The 19,489-nt window shown below is 48.4% G+C and overlaps 1 protein-coding gene and 1 long non-coding RNA gene across 4 annotated transcripts in view; one reads left to right on the top strand and one right to left on the bottom strand.

Moving 5' to 3' along the window:
• The window catches only part of LOC145533390 (uncharacterized), a 92,817-nt gene extending 90,081 nt beyond the window's left edge, over window positions 1–2,736 (top strand). For both annotated transcript variants that reach the window (XR_014074042.1, XR_014074041.1), the window contains exons 3-4: window positions 992–1,100; window positions 1,449–2,736. This is a non-coding gene — a long non-coding RNA (uncharacterized LOC145533390). The remainder of the gene's footprint in view (window positions 1–991; window positions 1,101–1,448) is intronic.
• Window positions 2,737–3,751: 1,015 nt separating this feature from the next.
• Window positions 3,752–19,478, bottom strand: SLC52A3 (solute carrier family 52 member 3). Of its 2 annotated transcripts, XM_081560632.1 has the most exons (6): window positions 19,426–19,478; window positions 17,253–17,312; window positions 9,504–10,116; window positions 7,323–7,822; window positions 5,487–5,610; window positions 3,752–4,639 (listed from the first exon to the last, which is right to left on the bottom strand). In XM_081560632.1, exons 3-6 carry the CDS (start codon window positions 10,068–10,070, stop codon window positions 4,427–4,429), a joined length of 1,404 nt encoding a protein of 467 aa, XP_081416758.1. In that variant the 5' UTR covers window positions 10,071–10,116; window positions 17,253–17,312; window positions 19,426–19,478; the 3' UTR covers window positions 3,752–4,426. The 2 variants fall into 2 exon arrangements, with proteins under 2 accessions (XP_081416758.1, XP_081416757.1); XM_081560631.1 differs by lacking the exon at window positions 17,253–17,312.
• Window positions 19,479–19,489: the final 11 nt, after the last annotated feature.

The following is a 19,489-nucleotide window of genomic DNA, read 5'->3' as shown; positions in this document are numbered from 1 at the left end:
TGTCGTTGTCTGACTTATTTCGCATAACATAATGCCCCTCAAAGTCCATCCATATTGTCATAAATAGCAGGATTTCTTTATTTTTTTTAAAAGCCGATTATTATTCCATTGTGTATAATAATGCATTTCTTTATCTAGTCATCTGTCGATGGACACTCAGGTTGTTTCCATGTTTTGGCTATTGTAAACAATGCTGCAATAAACATGAAGGTACAGATATCTCTTTGAGATTTATTTTATTTCCTTCAGTTATATACCTAGAAGTGGGATTGCAGGATCATCTAGTAGTTCTGTTTTTATTTTTTCGAGGAACCTCCATACTGTTTTCTGTAGTGGTTGCGTGAATTTACAGACCTACCAACAGTGCACGCAGGCTTGCCTTTTCTTCACATTCCCACACACCCACACTTAACTCCTGTCTTTTTGATAGCAGCTGTATGATATATTGCCTTGTGGTTTTAATTTGCATTTCCCTAATGATTGGGCTTCCTATGTGGCACGATTGGTAAAGAATCCACCTGGCAACGCAGGAGACACAAGAGATGTGGGTTTGATCCCTGGGTCGGAAAGATCTCCTGGAGTAGGAAATGGCAGCCCACTCTGGTGTTCTTGCCTGGAGACTCCCATGGACAGAGGAGCCTGGCAAGCTACAGTCCATGGAGCTGCAACAAGTCGGACATGACTGACCATACGCACACAATGATTAGTGATGTTGAGCACCTTTTCATGTACCTGTTTGTCATCTGTATGTCTTTTTTGGAAAAACGTATACTCAGGTCCTGTGTCCATTCTTAATAGGATTGTTTGGGTTTTTTCCTATTGAAGGGTATGATGCTGTATCTTTCTTATTTCTTTCACTGAATCTCTTCTTTTTTAATGTTTATTTTTATTTATTTATTTGGTTGCACCAAGTCTTAGTTGTGGCTCTTAGGATCTTTGACCTTTGTTGTGACATGTGGGATTTTTTTTCTTTTCTTCTTCTTTTTTGTAGTTATGACATGTGAACTCAGTTACAGACTGTGAGATCTAGCTCCCTGACCAGGGATGGAACTGGACCTCCCTGAATTGGAAGCGCAGAGTCCCAGCCACTGAACCACGATGTGAGTCCCCACTGAATCTCTTCTGATTCTCTGTTTTTTAAAGACTTATGTGTTTAGAGTGGGCCCATTCAAGTAATCCAGAGTAGCCACCCTATTTAAGATCTATAACCTTAATTCTATCAGGGGGCGTCCTCAGGGATACTCACCCGCTGCCAACCCTAGGCAGAGTCCAGAGTCCTGATCTCGTTCTTCGGGGAAACGGACTTGGTTGGACCATAAAGACATCATGTGACTTGGGTCAGACTTGCAGAGCAGGCCTGAGGTTAAGGGGCATTCAGGGTCTATAGAAGATATTCTCACAAAGTGGAAGCTTTTTAATGAAAATGACTGAGCGCTCACTGTTTGCAGGTGCGAAGCTAATTAATCCTCACCAGAACCCTGAAAGGGCGGGGCTTTTATTGTCCCCATTGTACAGAGGAAGAGACCAAGGAGAGCAGACTTGTGCAAGGAAACTTAAAGGCTGTCAAGGTCACAGGACTCTCAAGGAGGTGGGTGGAAGCGAAACCACAGGGAGGGCTGTCAGATGGAGGTGCCTTTTCCAGATACCAAGTCACTGCCCTCCCACCTCTTCCTTGACAGAATGTACTAGTATGGCTAGCCCTGCAGGCTACCTGCTCTTCTGCATCTGCTTCCTGTGTGTGTAATTAATCTTGCAGCATCTTCCCACGTCAGTACAGAGAGATGGTCTTTGTGCTCATCATCCGTTCCAGTATCTTTTGTGGGCAGAATGACTAGAAACAACCCAAATGCCCTTGGAAGGGCAAAAACAAATAAAAACATTTCTTCCTTGTGCCAAAAAGGGAAAGAGACATCCCTGCCCCTTTTTCTTAGAACATTTACTTTGGAAAACTTGTAAATTTTTTCTTGGCTCCTTTTCCCATGTATATGAGTCTTTTTAAAAAGCTGAATAAGCCTCTTGTCAGTTTACTATCCAGGAATGTTTTTATCAAGGATGGGGGAACCCTCTGTTTGCAATGTAAATATCAGGAAGCCACGCACCCCTCACCCATGCTCTGGGCCAGGTGAGGAGCTTAACTTGAACGTTTGGCTCCAAGTTGCAATGCCATCTTCATAGAAAGATATGAATTCTTCTTTCCTGTGGATAAGGACAATTAGCTAACATACAGCCACCCCAAATGCCAGCTGAGTTCAGGATGACCAACCGTACTATCTAGTTCTCTTTCTTGAGGACAAGTTGTCATTTGAGAACCTGGATGTAATGTTAACAGGTTGGGTTTTATAAAAGGGTGGAGTTTCTTTCCACCTCTGCAGTCTCTCTAGCAGACTGTCTGTGATGTGTACCACAATCATATTGAACATATATTCAATAGTCAAACTGTTTTCTATGTTTTCTGCTTTTGTGGGAGGTTTTTGGGTTTGGTGGGAGATTTTTTAAATTTTGTCTCCAACACCTTCAAATGCCTCTCTACAGAAGACTGGTTAAACAAATCTGGCAGCTCCACACAGTGGAATAGTATGCAGTCATGAGAAAGAATGTGAAGACTACCTTTTCACTGTTGGGCGAAAGTGCAAAGTACATAGTGATTTACTACTGTTTATGTAAAAAGATCCTATATTTGAACTTGTTTACATTTGCATAATCTCTGGAAGAATAAACAAGGAACTAATAAAAGTGCTCATGTACGTGTTAAGACGAACTGGACAGAGGGGGAAGTGGAGAGGGATGGAATTTCTCTTTGGCTAAATATCATTTTATATTTTATGATTTTTGAAATATGTGACTTTATATTATCTATTCAAAACAAAAAGGAGGGGTGGTGGCAAACAAACAAAACAAGCCTGTGAAGAAAAGAAGTCCCAGGATCAGACCTTCTCTAAGCCCTTGATTCTGTTTATTTCTGAGCTCAGCCTTCACTTTAGAACCAACTGAAAGCTGATTGTATTGAAACATTTTTTTGGCATTCATGTTGGACTTTCTCTGGAAGGATGACCTTAGTGTAAAAACAAGGAATACCTTTATTATTATTTTTTTTTAAAAGATAAAGCCCCAAAACTATTAGGTGGCTAACACACTGCTCCCCACTCTCCTCCTCCCTCCAGTTCAGAGGACCGCCTCCCAGCTCAGAGTCAGCCAGCGAATGGGGTGGGGGAACTCACGTTCAGTCTTGCTGTGGCCCCTCCACCCCAAACCTCTCCTTCTGCCTCTTAGGAGGTCATTTACTCTCCAAGGAGCGAGGCTTCCTGGGTCAGCAGGGGTAACAAGAAGGGGTACGTGGGGTGCAGTGTTCCTCCATACTGGGAAGCCAAGATGCCCGAGAGAGAGTCCACCATTAGCCATCTGTCTTCGAGAAGCTTCTCTGTGAGAACAGGGGTGGATATGGAGAAGGGGACATCTCTCAACCCCTCTAGCCACTTCTAGGCTTTGTTGATTGTCTCTCCTGTTATTACTCTTGGTCATCAGATCAGGACATTCTGGGTGGTTCTCCCTTTTATCCCTGTGCCAAATCTATGACATAGGTGCTAATAATTCCCATTTTGTGGAAGAGGAAACAGAGGCACATAGCAATCAAGTGACTTCCCCAAGGTCCCATGGCTTATAACAGGTGGCTCACCCTCCCAGCTGTTCCCCTTCTAACACCATCCAGCTGGGTGCTGCAGAACCGTTGTCGACGTAAAAAATATTCACAATCTAAAAGTTAAAGAGTTATGTTTTATTCAGCGGGAATTTTTAGGCCTGGGAGGCAGCTTCTCAAGTAACCCAGAGAGAACTGCTCCGAGGAGGTTAGGGAAGGAGCTGGATAGGGGAGTTTTGCAACAAAGGGCAGGTAATGGAAGCATCAATAGATTACTGTTAATGAAAAAGAAAACCAGAAACTGCGAGTTAAGCAATCCAGCGCTTTTCTATGTATTTAGCAAGTCTGGGCTCACTGAAATCATCCCTCTGATATGCACCTCAGCTATCTGGGGCCAGTATCCTGTGTTTTCCTATCCTGAGTTTCCTCAGGGCTCACTGGCTCATGTTGGACACCTGCAATCACTGGTGGCTGATATCCTTTGTTTATTGATATGGCAGAAAATAGCTCATTTTCCACAGTCAACTCTCAGGAGCTAAAAGGAGATCTGAGAAGCTAGAACTGCAGGCACTGTGAAGAGTTGGGGTGGGCTGTGCTTTGCATTTCCACCTCCCCTGGGAGGCCCATACCATTCCCCACCTTTCCCGAGAGGAGTCTGTGTTGTACACAAAAGGACTCAGGTTCTGCCTCCCTGCTCTCTACCACTGGCTCTGTGACCTTGGGCACACACCTTGCCTCGAGGTGTCCCAGATTTCAGGAGTTAGTAATGAGGATCGCATCCCTTCAGCTGGCTTAGGCGGAGCACCGCAGGCTGCAGAAGTCAGCGGATGAGAAGAGCCTCAACACGTTGACCAGCGGGAACATGACAACCGCCCCCAGGAGCGAGCCCAGCTGCACCGCCGCCCCGCACCACAAGAGGGCGCTGCGGCTGTGGTCGCGCAGGATCACACCCAGCATCACCTTGACGTAGCTCAGACAGCCAATGAACAGCACCCAAGAAGCCACCTGCAGAGACAGGTTGGGAGAGATGCTGAGTGAAGGTGACTTTGAGGTGAGCCCCAGGGGCAAAGGGCGCTTCTAGGGTGACCTAACATGGCTAAGAGAACCCCATGGAATAGCTTCTAAGTGCAAGGAGAGCCTATTGAGGGTGACCCTGCTGGGCTAATGGGGCCCCCTGAGTTGACCTCCCCAAGGACAAAGGAGAACCCAATGGCTTTCTGTCCCCCATGATCAAGTCAGGGCTTCCCTGGTAGCTCAGCTGGTAAAGAGTCCTCCTGCAATGCAAGAGAACCCGGGTCGATTCCTGGGTAGGGAAGATCCCTTGGAAAAGGGATAGGCTACCCACTCCAGTATTCTTGGGCTTCCCTGGTGGGTCAGATGGTAAAATAATCTGCCTGCAATGTGGGAGACCTGGGTTCGATCTCTGGGTTGGGGAGATCCCCTGAAGGAGGGTATGGCAACCCAGAGTTGCCTGGAGAATCCCCATGGACAGAGGAGGCTGGTGGGCTACAGTCCATGGGATCACAAAGAGTCAGACACAGCTGAGCAACTAAGCACAGCACAGCATGATCAAGTCAGGGGCAACTGGGAGAAGGCTACTGCTGACATACACATGAGGGGAGAGTATGGCGTTCATGGGAGAGGCTGGACTGTCACCTCGGACCAGCCAACTAACCTTCTCAAGCCTCTGTTCCCCAATGAAAGCATCCCTCCTCCTCTCCACCCCCACCTCAGGCTTCCTAAGTGAGTAACCACAAAGCACTTGGTCAATAAAAGGAGCTATACTCTGGATCTCCTAGGTCTTGGCTAGGTAGGGGTGAGAGAGGGATAGCGCCACAGTCCAGACACTCACGATGAGGACTTCTCCACCCCAGTGGCCCTGCATGAGGGGGCAGGGGCTCATCACAGCCATGGCCATGTTGTAGGCTCCGAAGCTGGTCCCGAGCACTGCGAGGATCCCCAGGAATGGCAGAGACCTAGGACAGAGTTTTGGGGGGCATGATTGGAGGAGGTGAGAAGCCTGAACCTCTGCCCCTACTCCCCCACCCGGCCTGAGCTCCAGGGGGCCACATGGAGTGGTCAGCTTCTCCAGGTTTAGAGGTTAGACCCATGTGGAAACTTCCAGGCTACCCGGTTCAAGCACACCAGTGAGGTTCCTGAGGTCAAGACTGGCACAAGTCATCCTGAGTATTAACAGCAGAGCCCATAATCCCAGCAGGAGAAACAGAACAGATTCTAGGGCTACACAAGCCTGGTTCAAATCCCAGTTTCTCCTGCAAGACTGGGCCCTAAGCCTCAGTTTCTTCACCTGTGAAATGAGTCTTATGTGGCTGGGAGAACGCAGGGTAGCAGAGTGTGCAGGGCCTGGCCCTGGTTGTGGGCCCACCTGGTACCATCTGTTGCTATTTCCTCCTGCAACACCTCCCACCCACTCCAGGAAGCTGGGCAGATGAGTGGGAGGCTTGGATCATGGCGCCGTGACTGTAGGGTGTGCTGTGCAACCTCGGGTGACTCTTCCTCCCTCCGGCCTCAGCTCCCTGGTCCACAAGGTGAGATTTGCATGATCTGGGAGCCCTGGTAGCCGGCTCAGAGGCACTGGTGGCCTTCCATGTAGGCCCTTGGTCTGATCACTGAGGACACTATCCTTCATTTGAGGCCTTTTCCCTGGGATCTCCCCATCCACTCTGACAGGTTAGAGTGGAGGGCTGCCTACCTCTAAGGACAATTTCTGTCCCAGGATTCTTGGATTCTGGGACTCTCAGGTTCTGTATTTTTAACATTCTGGGCATCTCAGAGTCCACAGATCTGCAGCCTCTGGTCTGTTCCCTCAGAGATCTCCAGCTTCACTCCACAGTTTTCAAACCCAAGGGAGAAAACTCAGCTTTCTGGCAAACTGACATCTGTCCAGCTCTCCCATCCTCATGATCCCTCCTCCTCTGGCAGGGGGTGGGGGTAGGGTGGGCAGGACTAGGGGAGGTGGGGATGGCAGGTGGGGATGGGCAGGGCTGAGAGGCAGTGAGGGCAGCTAGGGCAGAGGAGCAGGTGGGAGGCAGAGGGGACCTAAAGTTTCATGACCCCAAGGTGAGTGTTTCTCCTGTGGGGATCTGAAGCCCCTTTATCAGAACCACTTAGGTTGCTTATTAAAGTTTGAAACCCCAGGTCTCGATCTAGGCTGACTCAATTTGCATTTTATCAATTTGCCCAGCCATTCTTCTAGAATTACAGCTGTAAGAGGGCCAGCGTGGGCTGGGGGCAGGAGGGCAGGACTCAAATCCTGGGAATTAGACCAGAGCAAGCGCTTTCTTCAAGCCTCAGGGTTTCTATTTGTAAATAGGAGCCTCGCTCCCTGCCTGCTTATTCCTCCTTAAGGGCCAGTGGTGGTGAATGTAGACCTGACATGTGCCAGGCACTCAATGCTCTCAAAGCTTTACAAAATTAGCCCCCAGCGACCTAAGAAGAGCTATCATTCTCCCCATTTTCCAGATTAGATTCCTGAGGCACAGAGAGGTGTCCAATATCACAGAGCTAGCAAGTAGCAGAGCCAGGACTTGAACCCAGGCAGCTGAGCCCCAGACACCATGTTCTTAACTATCCCACCTCCAGCCTGATAGGTAGGCGCGGTGGATTCTGGGTTCTGACACGAAGTGCACCCCCAACCCGAGCTCTCCAGGGCCAGGTGAGGGCAGACCTGTTCGGCAGAAACATGGAGAGGAAGCAGGCGAGGGGGTTGGCCATGGAGCTGAGGGTGGCAGACAGGTGGTAGGCCACAGGGCCGTAGGACAGGCAGGAGTAGGTCTGCACCGAGGGTAGCACGCCATTGGTGAGCGCGTTCACAAAGGCCACCAGGACGTAGATGAAAGTCAGGGGGGCCAGGTGCCGGGGGGCCGTCTTCTCCTCCAGAGGGTCCTGGGGCTTGCCGCTGTCCTCTGGGGGACCCAGGTCCTTCCCTTCCTGCGGCCGGATGGAGTAGAGGGTGACCTGGGAGGTGAGGAGGTCTTCTATGGAGGCTTCCCAGCGCTTGGGTTGACGCTGGAGGAAAAAGAAGGCGACGAAGCAGCAGGCCATCATGAAGGAAAGCAGGAGGAAGAAGACCAGGGGCGAGAAGTTGGCGGGCAGGTAGCGGCTTTCCAGGTGGGTCACGGAGGGTGCTGTCCCAGCGAGCTCAGACACCAAAGTGCCGCTAGCTCCCTGGGAAAGACAAAGCAAGGGCCAGTCAGATCCCCGGGTAATTTTTTTCTTTTCTTTTAACAAACTGAAGGTTTGTGGCAACCTTATGTCGAGCAAGTCTATTGGTACTTTTTCCAACAGCATTTGCTCACTTCCTGCCTCTGGGTCACATTTTGGTAATTCTTAAATTATTTCCTCCACTAGCAAAAAGATTGTGACTCCTTGAAGGCTCAGATGATAGTTGACTTTTTTCTTTTTTGGGCTGCCCCGCACAGCTTGTGGGATCTTCATTGCCTAACCAGGGATTGAACCCAGACCCCCTAAAGTGGAAGCTGAGTTCTAAACTCTGGATCACCAGGAAATTCCAAGATGGTTAGCACTTTTTAGTAATAAAACATTTTTAAATTACAGTACATACATTGTTTTTTTAGACACAGTGCTATTATACACTTAATAGATGACATATAGTGTAAACATAATGTTTATAGGCACACAAAAAATTTGTGTGACTTTTTTATTGAGATATTTGCTTTATCGTGGTGGTCTGGAACCAAATCTGCAATTGTTTCCAAGGTCTGTGTGTATACAATAAATATTAGGCATTATCATGTAAGTGATGGATAATATATGCACAGCTACTACGGTGAGGATAATAAATACTCGCACTGACTCACTCACTGGGCAGCAGCACTGGGCCTGTATCAGCTTGTGTGCCTCTTCTGACAGTGCTGTGCACTCCCCACTTTACTGAGCACGGAGGTGTCAGGACAGTTCATCTTACCTGAGGGTCACAGGGGAGTCTGTGGCGAAGCCAGTGCACCGGGTTCTTTCTGACTCAGAAGCTACAGCTCCGCCCCCTCAAAGCCCTCCAGGGCTAGCAACTGAAAATATGCATATTCAGAGGTGGGGCTAGCCTGAGACAGAAGAACAGCCCCACCTAAAGGCGCCCTGTGGCGACTGTTTTCAAGAGATACCATGCATCTAGATTTATGTGAAGTTTCGAAACATTTGAATGTTATTAACTAATTCAAACTCTCCAAAAAAAAAAAAAAAAATCTTGCCTGCTATGGCAGCCCAGGCCACTGGTTCGCAACAACTGCCGCAGTGCTGTGGTTTGGATAATATCAGACGTATCTATTGTCCCATATCCCGTGAGAAAGTTTGATGCTGTAAACTCATGGGGTAACGTCTAAACGTGTAGCAATGTCTAAAGTCTGTGGTTCTCAGCCCTGGTTGTACATTAGTGGCACCTGGGGAATTTTCAATAAAGACACGTTCACAATCCCTTACCTGCAATTCTAAAATCCGAAAGGCTCTGAAAGTCAGAATGTTTTCGCGACTTGGTTGACAGCAACATTTGAACTAGATATGAAGCTGTTTATAGCCCTCATCTGCCTATGAGGCATGAATGCCCTGGGCTGTGGGCTGTGGGGATCGCCGTGCCCATCGCCATATCACAGGCCCTGTCTCAGACTTGGGGTAAGTGTGCTCTACAATCGGAAACTCCAGATTCCAAAACACACCTGACCCCAAGGGTTTCAGAGGAGCCCCGCCCTAGATATGTGTGTGTCTCAGCAGCGCCCCCAGGTGATCGAAAGTGCTGTCAGGTCAAGAACACAATATCTAGGAAGCACCAGCCCTCGGTAAGATCTTGCTTGTGACCAAGGACAGAGCTGCAACAGCCCTGGGTGGTGCCAGGTACCTGTGGGCTGTCCACGTTCCTGGTAGTCTCAGGGCTCAGGGTGGTGGCCGATATCTCTGTGACATTGACGCAGGTGGTGAGACCCGAGCCCTGGGCAAGAGCCACCAGCGCTGGCAGGAGGCCGCTGAGTCCTTCGCCCACAAAGAAGGTGGTGAGGTAGTAGGTGGGCAGCCTGCTCATGAAGGGCAAGAAGGTGACAGAGGAGGTGCAGTCCACCAGGGCCAGGAAGAAGGTGAGGACTAGGAAGGCGATGCTGTGGTGGCTGCCCAGCACCCAGGAGGTGACGTTCCAGAGGAAGGCGAAGAGGGTGCAGGCGATGGTGCCCACCCCCAGCACGGTGAAGACAACGGCCACCTCGGAGAGGCAGCCAGGCCGGAAGTGATGGAGCAGGGTGACCAGCAGGGGGCCGATGTTGGCCAGCTGGATGATCACTGTGAGGTAGGAGGGCAGATACCAGCCCTCAGGTAGCTCCGTCACCAGCAAGGGCAGCTCCACCCAAAGTCCATTGATGGCCACCCAGGAGCCCATCCCGAACGTGCAGACCAGCAGATGTATCAGGAAGGCCATGGTGATGTCTGCCCTGGGCCGGAGGCAGCTCCCTCCCCAGATCAGCCTGCAGTGTGTTTGACAGAGAAGAATATCAGCTGAGCAATGTCAGGTTCACCGTCTAGCAAAAGACTGTGCTTCTGGGCCCAGGGTTTTCTCTTATTATTCCCCTCTCCATGAACACGTTGGCTTTTTATTAGCAGAAAACATGGACAAATTCCTTTATAACTAACCTTTCAGCAGGGAAAGCTTTCCTAATCATGACTCCTAAATCCAGAGTCCACAAAAGAAAAATTTGATACTGAAGGAGGAAACAGACAGAACAGGCTCCATCTTGGGCCAGACTGTGGACTTTGAGCTATATGCCCAGTATCTATGGAAATGACGTACCAACTGGAAAACCAGACCCCCCCTGAGGGAAGAGCCCCAGGGCTCGTACCTAGACTCTCTGTCACCTAAAAGAATACCCTAATTGTCTGTGTAACCGAATAGAATCATAAATTCTATTATGCTTATTGGGGTATGACCACAGTTCTATTGATAATTGTCCACTGTTAACTACCTAGGCCTAAGGCATATGAATGACAGGTTAACTTTGACTGTGTCTTTCTTTTCCTTTGTTCAGACTAGTTTCAGGGAATTTGGGGAGGTGGGTTTGGGCACGTACACTTAGGGTATATAAGGTTCTCACAAAAACTGATCGGGGTCCTTGGCTAAGAGGAGATTCTGTCTTGGACCCGCTGGTTTAATAAACTGCACTCCATTATCTGCATAGTCCTTCTGAGTGAGTTTGGTTTCCCAGAACCCCTGGCTACAACAATACAGTCTACCACATAAATATTAGAATGCACAAAAGCAAGCAAATAAAACAGCCTCTGCAAAAAAAGACCAAAAAATACCAACAAGAAGATCAAAAGACAGATGATATCCTGGGGGAAAATACTGCAATGTAAAGCACAGACAAAAGGTTCATCTTCCTAATATGTCAAGAGTTTTTACAGATTAAGAACAAAAGGACCCAATAGAGAAGTCGACATAGGATATGAACAGTTCAGAGGGAAAAATATAAGTAAGTCTTAGACTGTCCCCTTCATTCACCATGGGAAACGTCAATCAACAATGACTCCATCTCTCACTGTGAGATTGTTCCAAAGCCATGAGTTATACACGAGGTTACTATTTCTTGCAGTTTTGTTGACAACAGCAAAACATAAGAGACAACCTTTGTGCTATCCACAGAAGAGGGGCTAGTGGAAGAGATGATGGCCTGTTGGAATAGCACACACCTGTTACAAAGAGAGGGAGGTGGGAGAGCTCACTGGCTGATGGATGGCAACAGGCCTCAAGGCTGAGTTGATAAATGAACAACATCAAGGTAGGTGGACAGTGTATGACCTTTTGGACTTAGGGGAAGAGGAGGAAGAATATGTTCTCTTTGCTTGTATTTGCGCAAAGCAGACTTTGAAGGACACATAGAAACTGCCAGGATGTTTGCAGCATCTCAGTGTAGATCTTTTTATATAATTTTGATTTGTGAACCATGTAAACACAGCACACTATCTGTTGCAAAAATATGGTTATCTGATATAAAATTCCAGTCTGGAGTTTTTCTTCTCAAATTATAGAGCTCCATCTCTGGACAGGCCCTTGGAGACCACCTGACTGTAGCCCTCTAGAGCCATGCTGTGATCTGTTTAAGTGAAGTGAAGTGAAAGTCACTCAGTCGTGTCTGACTTATTGCAACCCCATGGACTATACAGTTTATGGGATTCTCCAGGCCAGAATACTGGAGTGGGTAGCTGTTCCCTTCTCCAGGGGATCTTCCCATCCCAGGAATCAAACCCAGGTCTCCTGCATTGCAGGTGGATTCTTCACCAACTGAGCCACTAGGGAAGCCCAAGAATACTGGAGTGGGTAGCCTATCACTTTTTACCACCTTCCCAATTACCTGTGTCACACTACCTGTGCTGTTACCCTCAGTCTAAGAAAAAACAATGGAGAGGGTTTGTCAACTGAAAAAAAAATCAGCATCTCACAACATAAGAGCAGTGAGTTTCTGCTTTATTCAGGGACCCTATGAAGGAAAGCTATGACCAACTTAGACAGCATATTAAAAAGCAGAGATACCACTTTGCTGGCAAAGGTCCATCTAGTCAAGCTATGGTTTTCCAGTAGTCATATATGGATATTAGAGTTGGACCACAAAGAAGGCTGAACACCGAAGAATTGATGCTTTCGAATTGTGGTGTTGGAGAAGACTCTTGAGAGTCCCTTGGACAGCAAGGAGATTAAACCAGTCAATCTTAAAGGAAATCAGTCCTGAATATTCATTGGAAGGACTGATGCTAAGCTGAAGCTCCAGCACTCTGGCCACCTGATGCAAAAAGCCAACTCATTGGAAAAGACCCTGATGCTAGGAAAGACTGAAGGCAGGAGGAAAAGGGGTGACAGAGGATGAGATGGCTGAATGGCATCAACGACTCAATGGACACGAGTTTGAGCAAACTCTGGGAGATGGTGAAGGACTGGGAAGCCTGGCGTGCTGCAGTCCATGGGGTCACAGAGTCGGAACAACTGAGCATCTGAACAAGAGCACTGTGAGGATTATAGCCTGGGAGACAGCCTCTCAGTTCTGAGGAACTGCTCCAAAGAGGTAAGGGAGGAGCCAGGATACATATGAATTTGTTGTTGGGAGTTATATGCCAGTCACACACCCACACACACAGACACTAACTCAGCTAGCTCAAGTTAATGATTTTAGTGCTTTTCAATGTAAGGGAAGATACAGGATGTCTGGGTCACTGGAATTCTTCCTTTGGTTTGCATCTTAACTGTCTGGGGGCTGTATATCCGAAATAGAATGCTTCGTGCTGAATGCTTTTCCATCCTGAATTCCCCTCAGGAAGCGCTGACAGTCAACTGCTGTGGGTTCCACTTAATCCTTGTAGAGCTGGGATGTCAGGCAACATTCTTTGTTCACAGATTTGAGTGAGTGACTGGAGGCAGCTGCCTGGACTTGAACGCAGCTCTGCCTCTTAGCTAACTGAATGATTTGGGGTGACTGAGTTTGCCTCCCTCTACCTCATTTCCCCTCTTTGTAAATCAACCTCATGGTTTGTAATGAGATGCAATGTTAAGGAGTATATGTTGTCTTAACGGTACCTGATGTATAGAAAGCGCTCACTAAGGGTTTGCGGTTATAGTTATTATTTTTTTCTAATTTGCATGAAAATTAACATATGAATATTAAAATTACTAAAGGAAAAAAGAAAGTTCCCCTGGAGGTACTGCCTGAAATCACTGCTGGCACAGTTACCATTTTGGAGACAAATGTTGACTGGTCCAATCATGTCCTTTTTACAGATGGGGAATGGGGTGGGGTCTGCGGGGGTGGAGGGCCTCTCCAGAGGCTGGTGATGGGATTGGAGTGGGTCCTCTGCAGCAGGTGACTTCACCCACCTCTCCCCAGGACCCTGATCTCTCAGTTCTGCTCAACTCACACGGTCAGCCTTTAACTCCTTGTCTCTCTTCTAGAGCATACAAGGGCAGCCCCTGTGAGGTGGAATTTCCTCTCCAGGTTCCCATACATAGAGCTGACTCTCCAACCCCAGACTCTCTTCCTCTGAAATCCAATCCTCTCTGGGAGGCGGAATGCAGCCAGACCTGCTTTCAGTCCCATTTCACCACCTCCCATCTGGGGGCCTTAGGTGAGTCACTAAAGCTCTGTTTCCTCACCAGCAAAGCTGGCCCCACTGACAGCCCAGGTCAAGCCCTGGCTCTGGGCATGCCCAGAGGACCCATAGAGAGAGGGCAAACTTCTGTCTTAGCCTGGCTGGGGCACCATCTTCGCACCCATCCGCATCTCAGCTTTCTGCAGAACTCTGACCCTCAGGAAACCTCTACTGGCTGCTGGCCCCAGGCCCCAGGCCCCTCTGTTCAGGGTTCTCCTGGAGTGGGTGTGTCCTGGTTCGTTTGCCAGGGAGACTGAAGCCCCTGGAGGGCAGGGGCTGCTTTGGAATCTCGCATTCTGACAGTGGTGGAAGAGCCTTTACAGATGACCTAGCTCCAGTTTGTGAACTGATAACTCACTGGCTGCAGGCAAGCAGCAGATGCGTTATTTTGATGTGGGGCGAGTTGTAAATAATTTGTTACTGACATCTGCAAGTCAGGAAGGATTTGGCGTACAAAATTCAGGATTTCTGGCTTCTCTGGAATATTCTGGAAGACAACACCAGGTCAGCATGCCTACATGGCAACAATCACCCTTGGCCCTCTTTAACTTAGGGCACCCACCTGGGACCCTCCAAGCCTGTTACACTGCAAACCCTGATCAAGCCTAGCCCTCATTTTTGAAAGCAAGATGTGGCTTGCCCTGGATCACATCCTAGTAGGGGATAAGGTGTGGGCTGGGATCCAACCTAAGGTGTGGGCTGGGATCCAACCTTGGGCCTCTCTCAGATCTGGACTCAGGTCACTGCCTCCAGCCACCTTACTGCTCTTGCTGCACTAGTGTCTAGAGGCAGACGTCTGGGTTCAAATCCCGGCTTCAACCTTGCACTAATTGGCTTAACTTCTGCTGTCTGATTTCTCTTGTGCAAAATGGGAGGCTCCCAGTACCAACATCAGAGTTGTTATGACCATGAAACTTGCAAAATGCTCACATGATGCCTGATACATCATACGTGTTCAATACATGTTAATGATCATGATTACTATTTCAAAAAATGTGGCAATTGCATTTAAAAACACAGTTATCTTGAACACTTCCTGATACCACAGTACACGTCATTTCTGAAGGCAGAATTTTGTCATCACTTCCCCCTAAACAATCAACAAGCAGGGATTTTTAGTCACCTGCTTTGTGCCCAGTGCTGTGAGGGCTGCAATCAGAAAAGACACAGGGGCTATCCCCAGAGAAAAGCGTGAGGAAGAGGTGAGTGGGCGGCAGGACCCAGAAGCATCATGGGCCAAAGCAGAGGCAGAGCTGCAGGTAGAGGGGAGGGAGCAGTGGCTGGGGCTGGATGGAAAAGCAAGGTTCCCACCCTACGTTGGCCAAGGCAGGTAACTCACTGGCTGCAAAACAGAGGCAGTCTTGCCCCAGAGGATCAGTGGAGTGGAGGAGGGAAAAGACCTCTTTCAAGAGCCAGCAGTTCATCGTAGCTTATCAGCAGCTCACTGTACTGTCCAAGAAGACCCAGAAATAGGTGCTGGCTGCTCACTCCCACCTGAGACCAGAACCTGTTATAAAGCAGGCAGAATCTCACTGAAAAAAAGCTGACCCACATCAGCTCAGGTAGAGTTCTGCCTAGGATGAGGGAAACACTTTGGAAGGAAAGAAAAGATGGAGCATTGATATTCCAAGGCCAAGGCTATTAGCTGCTTCCCATCAGCCACTCTTCCTTCTTTCATTATTACCAAGACTAGATTTTTGTTTGGACAAATGGCCCCTGCACTGAAGGACTACATTTTCCAGCTTCCTTTGTAGCTGGACATGGCTCTTGAATTAAGGCCAGGCCAATGAGGTTGTAAGAGACTTTGAAGAAATCTCCTTAAAGGGAATGTGCTCTTTTGTTCTTCCTTCATCCTGCTGTCTGGAATTTAGATGTGATAGCCAGAATGCCAGCAGCCATTTTGCACAAATGGGAGATGGCGTTGGGGCTGGATGGAGACTAGACCCCCTCTCAGGCACAGAACTGCTATACCAACCCTGTTTTGCCCCCTGTTGGACTATTTTGCTTGTTTGTTTTTTTTTTTAACTTTTATTTTGTATTGGGATATAGCTGATTAACAATGTTTTGATAGTTTCAGGTGAACAGTGAAGGCATTTGCCCATACCATTTTGCTTGTTTAATGTTGTTATCAATAAGCTTTTACATTGTTTAAGCCACTCTTATTTTTTTTAAATAGCAAAACACTGGCTAATTGGGCAGAGATACATGTTCAAGAATGTATACTGACCAGTGATGGTAAGCAAAAACTAATGAATACATTGATCTCATTTACTATTAATGCCTTGACTCAGAAACTCAGGTCCTGCCTCAATTAGGATCTGATCAAAAACCAAAATCAAACGAAATGAGTTGTTGAGACACACCTTAAAGAGATACCAAAAGGAACAGGTTAGGAGTAAATGTGGGGCGAAGGTCTTCCAGAAAAAATGCAGGGAAAGAGAGAGAGACACGGAGGGAGGAAGCGGTAACTCTCACTATGGAATCTGATGGCAAAAATCAAAAGTGTAAACTGAGACTCAGAGTCATTTTATATTGATAAAGACTGATTCATAATGGAGTCAAAACAGTAGTGAATATCTGTGTTCTGAATAACTTTCTCCAGAAGCCTCAGACATGCTAGGAGAGACGGACAGAAGAATAGTTAATTGTGGGGTTTTGACTCACTGTTTCAGGCCTTGAGAGCAGAAGAAAGTATAAAATAAGCAAGGATATAGAGGAGGCAATAAGTGGTATGCCTATTAAGGAGGAATAAGTAAATAATTAAAGGGAGGAGGGGAATTGGCAGAAGATGGTTACCTTTTATCACCTGAACAGCTATAAAACTATGAGGTCAGCAAGCTGGCCAGTTACACATTTACAAATAAGTAGTTTTCCTACATAGAACCAGTAAGAACATAAGATAGGGTAGTCATTTGGGAAAAATAAATAAAGCTGAATCTCTTTCTTATCTCTTACCCAGTCCCTGCCCCATCAAAAGAAAATCAATTTCAGCTGGATCAAATGTTTAAATATTTTTCAAATTAAAAAATCATAAAAATACTCCAAAGAACATATACACAGAAGAACAGCTTGTGCAAAAGTCCTGGGGCAGGCACAAGCCTAGGCCAGTGTGGCTGAAACAGTGGGCTTAATGGGGAGCAGAGGGCAGACCGGGGAGGTAAGGAGCCTGAATTTTATCTATGTGCAATGGGTCACGTGCACTGAGAGCCCAAATCCCCATGGCTCACAGAGATGAGTTCTCTGGGTCCTCAGGCAGGTACAACTGCAACTGTATAGTTTGAGGGAAGTGATTTGGCTCTGCAAGTCTCTCTTTATTTGGAAAAAAGTCACAGTGGTGCTATGGCCCAGCATGACCCATCTCCTTTATGGCTCCCCTGCCTTGCCTTATTCCCAGCCAGCCACACTAAGTGCCATGTGCTCCTGGAGCCATCAATGGAAGTGGACGGTGGATGTCCTGGACAGAGGTACCTACCAATGCAGAGGCCGGGTGGCTTCAGAGATCTCAGGAGTGGCTCAAAGAGTGCTGGGGATACTGTTTAAAAGTGCATATCTCTGTTATCTGTTTTACAGTGGCTTTGCAGTTCTTGTTCATTCATTTACCCGGTATTCACTGGATACTTTCTATGTGCTGGACACAATCTCTGCTCTCAGGAAAGTGCGGGATGAAACTGTCACTAAACAAAGTAGGAACATCGAGCTAGCCAGCTGGTGATAAGGGCTGTGGAGGAAGGAGCTGTCAAGGGGAGCAGGCAGTCAGGGAGGGCAGCTGTCAGAGGGAACCTGAAGGAAGCCTGGGAGTGAGCCATGCCAGGGGAAAGAGTAGTGGGGGGAGGGGACAGCAAGTGCAAAGGCCCTGGGGTGGGGCCTCATTTGTCCTGTCCCAGCCAGAAACAGGTCCTGGTGTGGAAAGAACAGCCAGGAGGCTGATGCAGCTATCGCAGTTCCCATGGGGAGGAACTGGCAAGGTCACGTGGGGCCCTGCAGGCAAGAGTTTGGAGGTTTTCTCTGAGTCAAAATCTCCATTGCTGGGCCAGCTCTAATTTCATTTTAAATAGAATCATGCTGGCTGTTGTGAGGAGAGTAACGGGGAACCCAGGGTGGAATCAGGAATGAAACCTGTTAACCCCTTAGAAAGCTGGTGCAGTTATGAAGGGGGAAAAGATCAAAACAGTAACAGTAGTAACAAATACAACAATGCTTGTCTCGCCAGGCCCCATGTTAAGCACTTTACACATGTTATCTGTCAAATCCTTGCAACAGTCCTGGAATAAGCGTGATACTTGTCTCCATTTAATATAATAGATGAAACTGAGGCTCAGAGAGGGAAAGTCATTTGCTGAGGTCACACAGCTGGTCATCTGGGAGCTGAGGTCTGAGCCCAGGTATATCTGTGGATCCAACCCTCTTAACCAGCCTGAGAAGGGCCCTGGAGGGGAGAGGGTTAGAAAGCAGCTTCAGTGGCCAAGCCGAGCAGGATCCCTTTCCACTCACCTCCAGCCTCCCCAAGCGCTTGGGCTGGAAAAGGGAGAGAAATGCGATCCAGACCCTGGAGAACCTGGGAGAGACTCCAAACATATCTGTTTCCCAGGCCCTTTGGTGACTATGGGAGACCAGAAACCTAAGGCTTTGAATGAGACACTTGAAATTCTCCTACAGCAGGTGGGCAAACAGATAGGGAAGCCAGAAGGACAGCCTGAGACAAAGGTGTCTCTTTCCTTCAGATTCTTGCATGAAAAGCTGTGTCCTGGGCCCAAGGGAGTGAAGGGAAGAGGGGTGAGGGGCCAGCACACCCTCAGAGTGTGGGCTGGTCCATCTCCTCCCCCACTGGCAGGAAGGGCCTTGTCCACCAGCCTTGACCATCAGAGAGCCCAAGCCTCTAAGCCTGTACTGACCTGCTCTCTGCTTTCTTCTTTATGGCATCACTGGGCATCAGCTTAGGGACGGGAGTTTATCTGTGTCTATCTGTCGAGTGCTGCTTTCTCCCACGTGAGCCTGGCCCTGCCCTCTCTCCCAGTGTCCAGATGGCTGCCTGGTTTGCAAAAGGCCAGGTCCCCCAACCGAGCCTGCCTCAGCCGTGGGGGTTAAGTCAGCCAGGGAGGCTCGGACAGTGCCAGCTGACAGCATGGGCGCCGGCCACACACCACTCCCAGACAAGGGTCTGAGTCAATATTACCCCAGGTTCCAGACTCCTAATAAGACTAGAGGGGTGAGGATGTGGTCCAGGCAGGAGTGAGATGGTGAGTGAACAGAACAGGGAGACAGAGATGGTTAAAAAAAAAACCTAGAGGAAGAGGTGGAGAAAAAAAAGAGACTGAGACACAGAGGGAAAGAAAGAATCAAAAGCTAGAAGCAGAAGCAGGCAGAAAGAAAGACGAGGCAGGGCAAAAGGAAGGGTTGCAGTGAGCAGGAGGTGGAGGCAGGGGAGAGGCCCGGCTGCGCTGGAGGCCTGGCCTGGGTCAGCCACCGCCCTGGCGCCCCATGTCCACGTGCATCCAGAGGCCTTCACTTGTCCTCTCCACCAGCTCCCCTGAGCCTCATCCCATCTTGGCGTTCCTGTCTCGCAGACGTGGGGGAACCAGGCCCAGAGAGGAAGCAGTGCTTGCCTGCGTCCTGTCCACCCCCTGCTCAGCCAGGCTTGTGCTTACCGGCTGTGCGTTCTCAAGGCAGCTGCTCGCGCTCTCTGGGTCTTGGTGTATCCAAAGGGTCTAA

This window comes from Giraffa tippelskirchi, chromosome 13, assembly GCF_054371585.1.
Source record: "Giraffa tippelskirchi isolate mGirTip1 chromosome 13, T2T-mGirTip1v1.2.pri, whole genome shotgun sequence".
Lineage (NCBI taxonomy): Eukaryota > Metazoa > Chordata > Mammalia > Artiodactyla > Giraffidae > Giraffa > Giraffa tippelskirchi.
Note: the sequence above shows the minus strand (reverse complement) of the source record. Positions and strands in the feature narration are given on the sequence as shown.

Excerpts from the sequence above, each read along its gene's own strand:
- SLC52A3 (XM_081560632.1), bottom strand. The coding sequence starts at position 10,070 with ATGGCCTTCCTGATACATCTGCTGGTCTGCACGTTCGGGATGGGCTCC. Across the intron at positions 7,823-9,503 it reads GGAACGTGGACAGCCCACAG|GGAGCTAGCGGCACTTTGGT; the intron begins GTACCTGGCACC and ends TGTCTTTCCCAG. Across the intron at positions 5,611-7,322 it reads TCCATGTTTCTGCCGAACAG|GTCTCTGCCATTCCTGGGGA; the intron begins GTCTGCCCTCAC and ends ACTCTGTCCTAG.